Source organism: Callorhinus ursinus, unplaced genomic scaffold, assembly GCF_003265705.2.
Source record: "Callorhinus ursinus isolate GAN/ISIS: 27379988/994484 unplaced genomic scaffold, GSC_fseal_2.0 scaffold116, whole genome shotgun sequence".
In the NCBI taxonomy this organism is placed as follows: Eukaryota; Metazoa; Chordata; class Mammalia; order Carnivora; family Otariidae; genus Callorhinus; species Callorhinus ursinus.
Window position 1 is genome coordinate 1,144,820 of NW_027397178.1, and position 6,343 is coordinate 1,151,162.

At 37.0% G+C, this 6,343-nt stretch overlaps 1 protein-coding gene across 1 annotated transcript; it reads left to right on the forward strand.

Annotated features, from left to right (window-relative positions):
* The first annotated feature begins 863 nt into the window (after positions 1–863).
* Positions 864–1,811, forward strand: LOC112832886 (olfactory receptor 4K13-like). The gene has a single exon (XM_025883732.1). It carries the CDS (start codon positions 864–866, stop codon positions 1,809–1,811), a length of 948 nt encoding a protein of 315 aa, XP_025739517.1.
* The last annotated feature ends 4,532 nt before the right edge of the window (positions 1,812–6,343 follow it).

Sequence of the window (6,343 nt, forward strand, 5' to 3'; positions counted from 1 at the left end):
GGAAAGTAGAACAAGACTACAATGGTCAGAAAAAAAAAAAAGACTACAATGGTAAACTTCACTAATCTTAATAATAGTGATTTAGATGTTTCTATATAATCATATATGAAACCATATGACTTAAAAACAGTTATCAGATAAAAATGGGTATTTAATTCAATTTTACAGCAATTGGATAAGAATGCACAGATAGGACACACTTTATGTCTAATCACATGAGGAGTTAAGCACTATGTAGATGAGCATCTGTAGTTTTAAGAGTCAATCTGGGTCATTCAAGTCTAAAAAGCTTAATCTTTCTCAGTAATTGGTTTTGATCTCAGTTATAAGTGTATCCACATGCAACCTTGTATCAACAGTATGCTCGTGGACTATATAATTAGTTCAGGAAGCATAACGCACATTATGTGATTTCAGCAATATTTAATATGGCAAACTTTTTACTGCATACTGAGAATGTCACAAAAATGTGTCAGTAAATGCACTTCCTGAAAAAGATAAAAATCTATTTTGCTGATGCCTTCCAAAACTCTTTTCCATCATTCTAATAAGTGTTCACATATAGTCTGATCTGCAGCTGAACAAGAAGTGAGAGGTTTTCTCAATGTCCAACTGACGTTGCCCCTACTAACCAACACACACATTTCATTTAGTTGGCTCCATTCCCCCCACACTTTCTATTGTCATGTGGTCCTGTGAAATATCTCCTGCAAAATACCTATGAAGCAGTCATATTACCAACAGGGTTGTCTGCCTGCATATGAGACAGGATGTAAGTAAAGATCAGGTTTACTGACTTGTCAGTCCCTATGACATCCTGTTTCTTCCCTCTTCTAGGCAACTTCTGACAAACATACAAAAGGATGAATGTGGATCTCCCGAAAAACAGATCAAGTGTCTCTGAGTTCATCTTGCTGGGACTTTCCAATTCTCAAGAAATTCAAATATTCTTTTTTACAATCTTCTTTCTTGTCTATGTAGCCATCATAGTAGGAAACCTCCTCATTGTGATGTCTGTGATAGTCGATAACCATCTTCACTCTCCCATGTATTTCTTTCTGGCAAATTTATCATTTTTTGACTTATGTCTTTCTTCGGCTACAACTCCCATAGTGATTTCAGACTTCCTTAGAAAACTCAAGACCATCTCCTTGTGGGGCTGCATGGCCCAAATGTTTTTTGTACACTTCTTTGGGGGTGGAGAGATGTCTCTTCTGATAGCTATGGCCATGGATAGGTATGTTGCCATATGCAAACCCTTGCACTATAAGACCATCATGAATCGCAGGGCACTCATTGTGTTTCTACTGCTCTCGTGGGCAGTTGGGTTCATACATACCACCAGCCAGATGGTTTTCACTGCGGGTTTACCTTTCTGTGGTCCCAATGTTGTGGACAGCATTTTCTGTGACCTTCCCCTGATCATCAAGCTTGCCTGTACTGACACCTATATTCTGGAACTGTTGGTAATTGCAAACAGTGGACTCCTCTCCCTGGTCTGCTTCATTCTCTTGCTCATATCCTATATTGTCATGCTGGTCACCATCTGGCAGCACTCCTCCAGTGCATCCTCCAAAGCAGTGTCCACACTAACTGCTCACATCACTGTGGTCACTCTCTTCTTTGGTCCCACTGTCTTTATCTATGTTTTCCCATTCAACAGTTACTCTATAGATAAGTTTCTTTCTGTGTTTTACTCTATAATCACCCCCCTTCTTAATCCAATTATTTATACTCTGAGGAATAAGGAAATGAAAGCAGCCATTAAGAGATTCAGCAGCCAGCATCTTGGTTCCTGGCTCACTTCTTAAATAATGTCTATAACAAGTGCTTATTTGTGGTCTCTGCTATTTGGGGTTTTTGAGTCTTCAATATTTATTGGAATAACTACAATGAAAATATTAAAAACCATTTCCCTCAAAATTCATAGAATTATTGTCAGTTTTATCAAAAATTTAATGGAAAATGTTCATAACACAGATTCAATACATTAATAAATGTGCATTCATTAATTCCTTGTATTTCCTTGTCTTCAAATTCAAGGAAACAACATTGATGAATGTTTAAAACACATAATCATAAATGTTATTATAAAAATTTTATAAAGTTTTAATGGCTCAGTATGTAAAAATAGGTAATTTTAGTATGACAACATACTATATGGTGTTTAGTATCAAATCTTTTTCCCTAAAACTGTATTTAGTAACTTAATAGGTATTAAAATATCTGTCAATATTTGTCAACCATTATGAAGTCTTCACAGAGGAATTGTGATTTGAATGAGGGTAACATTCTCACTATATAGCCTCAATAAACTATATATTTAGTAGAAGGTAAAAATATGCCTAAAAATAAATATTCCCAACATATCTTTGAGTACTCAGTTTTCAAAGAATCAGTATCAACTGAAATATTAAAGATTAAAACCATGAACAGCTTAGTGTAGCTTGCTTTACCAGATCACATGGACACTCAATGAAAGTGAATTTCATCATTCATGAAACATTAAAAAAATATTTACTAGTTACCAATCACTGTCTAAAGCAATACAGATACACGGTTATAGATACAGACCTGTTCCCTGTTCTGGAGAGAGTAACCAAAGGGAGGGATCTATCTTAGGCATGGTGGTCTCAGAAGACCATTTTAAGGGGAGACATTTATACCAGCCAGTTAAGTAAGCTCTAGAATTAGAGATCTGAGCAAAAAAAAGAGCATTTCAGGCAAAAGGGCCAGTGTAAACAGACACTGTGAAGTGAGAAAGAGTTTGTAAGTATTAAAGGTAGACCTCGGTGAAGGAAGTTGATGAATAAAAGGGAGAAGATCTATGCTGAGATTTTATAGAAAGGAAAACCAGAATTTTCAAACCTAGTAGATTCCTTTTTATTGTCAACATAAAGCCGTTAATGTGTTTTGAGAAAGGGAAGGATGGGATCCAGCATACATTATAGTATGGTATACCTCTGTCCCCTTAAGTAGAGAATACAATGTAGCTAAAGGGAAAGCAGAGGGACTAGTTAATGACTGTTTCTGGTAGGAAGCCTGAATTTATTAATAATACAAATATTGAGTTTGTGGAATCTGCAAAGACTTCCAAAGGCAGTTAGAAGACCTAAAATTATTCAAACATCTTGGAGACCAAGATGTCTTTTTATAAATTTTTAAATGTCTCAGCTTTAAAAATATTTTAATATTTTGTTTTATTATGAAAACTTTTATTTGAGGGGGCGGAGCAAGATGGCGGAGGAGTACAAGACCTAGATTTCGTCTGGTCTCAGGCATTCAGCTGAATAGGGACCAAAGAATTCTGAACACCTACGAACTCAACAGGAGATCGAAGAGGAGAGTAGCAACAACTCTCCGAACAGAGAGGCAACAACTTACTGGAAGACAAAATGACAAGACGAAAAAAATCACCTCAGCAAAAAGAACAAGGGGTAGTACCGTCATCCAGGGACCTACTCAATACGGACATTAGTAAGATGTTGGACCTAGAGTTCAGAATCATGACTTTAAAGATACTAGCTGTGCTAGAAAAAAGCGTGGAAGTTATTAGAGAAACCCTCTCTGGAGAAATAAAAGATCCAAAATCTAACCAAGTTGAAATCAAAAAGCCTATTAAGAGGTGCAATCAAAAATGGGGGCACTAACTGCTAGGATAAATAAGGCGGAGGAGAGAATCAGCGATATAGAAGACCAAATGATGGAAAATAAAGAGGCTGATAAAAAGAGAGATAAACAACTACAGGATAACGAGGGCAGAATTCGAGAGATAAGCGATACGATAAGATGAAAGAACATTAGAATAATTGGGATCCCAGAAGAAGAAGAAAGAGAGAGAGGGGCAAAGGTATATTGGAGCAAATAATAGCAGAGAACTTCCCTAATGTGAGGAAGGAAACAGGCATCGAAATCCAGGAGAATCCCTATCAAAATCAGTAATGATAGGTCAACAACCCGACATCTAATAGTAAAACTTACAAGTCTCAGAGACAAAGAGAAAATCCTGAAAGCAGCTCGGGACAAGAGATATGTAACCTACAATGGTAAAATATTAGATTGGCAACAGACCTATCCACAGAGACCTGGCAGGCCAGAAAGGACTGGCAAGATAGCTTCAGACCACTAAACGAGAAAAATATGCAGACAAGAATACTATATCCATCTAGGCTGTCATTGAAAATAGAAGAAGAGATAAAAAGCTTCCAGGACAAACAAAAACTAAAGGAATTTGCAAACACGAAACCAGCCCTCCAAGAAATATTGAAAGGGGTCCTCTAAGCAAAGAGAGAGCCTAAAAGCAGCATAGATCAGAAAGGAACACAGACATTATACAGTAACAGTCACCTTACAGGCAATACAATGGCACTAAATTCATACCTTTCAATAGTTACCCTGAATGTAAATGGGCTAAATGCACCAATCAAAACACATAGGCTATCAGATTGGATTAAAAAATAAGACCCATCAATATGCTGTCTGCAAGAGACTCATTTTAGAACCAAAGACACCCCCAGATTGAAAGTGAGGAGCTGGAAAACCATTTACCATGCTAATGGACACCAAAAGAAAGCTGGGTGGCAATCCTTATAGCAGACAAATTAGATTTTAAAACAAAGACTGTATAAGAGATGAGGAAGGACACTATATCCTACTTAAAGGGTCTATCCAACAAGAAGATCTAACAATTGTAAATATCTATGCCCCTAACATGGGAGCAGCCAATTATATAAGGCAATTAATAACAAAAGTGAAGAAACACATTGACAACAATACAATAATAGTGGGGGACTTTAACACCCCCCTGACTGAAATGGACAGATCATCTAAGCAAAAGATCAACAAGAGAATACAGACTCTAAATGACACACTGGACCAAATGGACTTCACAGACATATTCAGAACATTCCATCCCAAAGCAACAGAATACACATTCTTCTCTAGTACCCATGGAACATTACCCAGAATTGTTCACATCCTAGGTCACAAATCAGGTCTCCACCGGTACCAAAAGATTGGGATTATTCCCTGCATATTTTAAGACCACAATGCTTCGAAACTAGAACTCAATCACAAGAGGAAAGTCAGAAAGAACTCAAATACATGGAGGCTAAAGAACATCCTACTAAAGAATGAATAGGTCAACCAAGAAATTAAAGAAGAATTTAAAAAATTCATGGAAACCAATGGAAATGAAAACACAACTGTTCAAAATCTTTGGGATACAGCAAAGGCAGTCCTGAGAGGAAAGTATATAGCAATACAAGCCTTTCTCAAGAAACAAGAAAGGTCTCAAATACACCACCTAACCCTACACCTAAAGGAGTTGGAGAAAGAGCAGCAAATAAAGCCTAAACCCAGCAGGAGAAGAGAAATAATAAAGATCAGAGTAGAAATCAATGAAATAGAAACCAAAAGAACAGTAGAACAGATCAACGAAACTAGGAGTTGGTTCTTTGAAAGAATTAACAAGATTGATAAACCCCTGGCCAGACTTATCAAAAAGAAAAGAGAAAGGTCCCAAATCAACAAAATCAGGAATGAAAGAGGAGAGATCACAACCAACACCAAAGAAATACAAACAATTATAAGAACATATTATGAGCAACTCTATGCCAGCAAATTAGATAACCTGGAAGAAATGGGTGCATTCCTAGAGATGTATCAACTACCATAATGGAACCAGGAAGAAATAGAAAACCTGAACAGACCTATAACCACTAAGGAAATTGAAGCAGTCATCAAAAATCTCCCAACAAACAAAAGCCCAGGGACAGATGGCTTCCCAGGGGAATTCTATCAGACATTTAAAGAAGAATTAATACCTATTCTTCTGAAATGTTCCAAAAAATAGAAATGGAAGGAAAACTTCCAAACTCATTTTATAAGGTCAGCATTACCTTGATCCCCAAACCAGACAAAGACCCCATCTAAAAGGAGAATTACAGACCAATACCCTTGATGAACATGGATGCAAAAATTCTCACCATAATACTAGCCAATAGGATCCAACAGTACATTAAAAGGATTATTCACCATGACAATTGGGATTTATCCCTGGACTGCAAGGCTGGTTCAACATCCGCAAATCAATCAACATGATACAATACATTAACAAAAGAAAGAACAAGAATCATATGATCCTCTCAATAGATGCAGAAAAAGCATTTGACAAAGTACAGCAACCTTTCTTGATCAAAACTCTTCAGAGTATAGGGATAGAGGGTACATACCTCAATATCATGAAAACCATCTATGAAAAACCTACAGTGAATATCATTCTCAGTGGGGAAAAGCTGAGAGCTTTTCCCCTAAGGTCAGGAACGCGGCAGGGATGTCCACT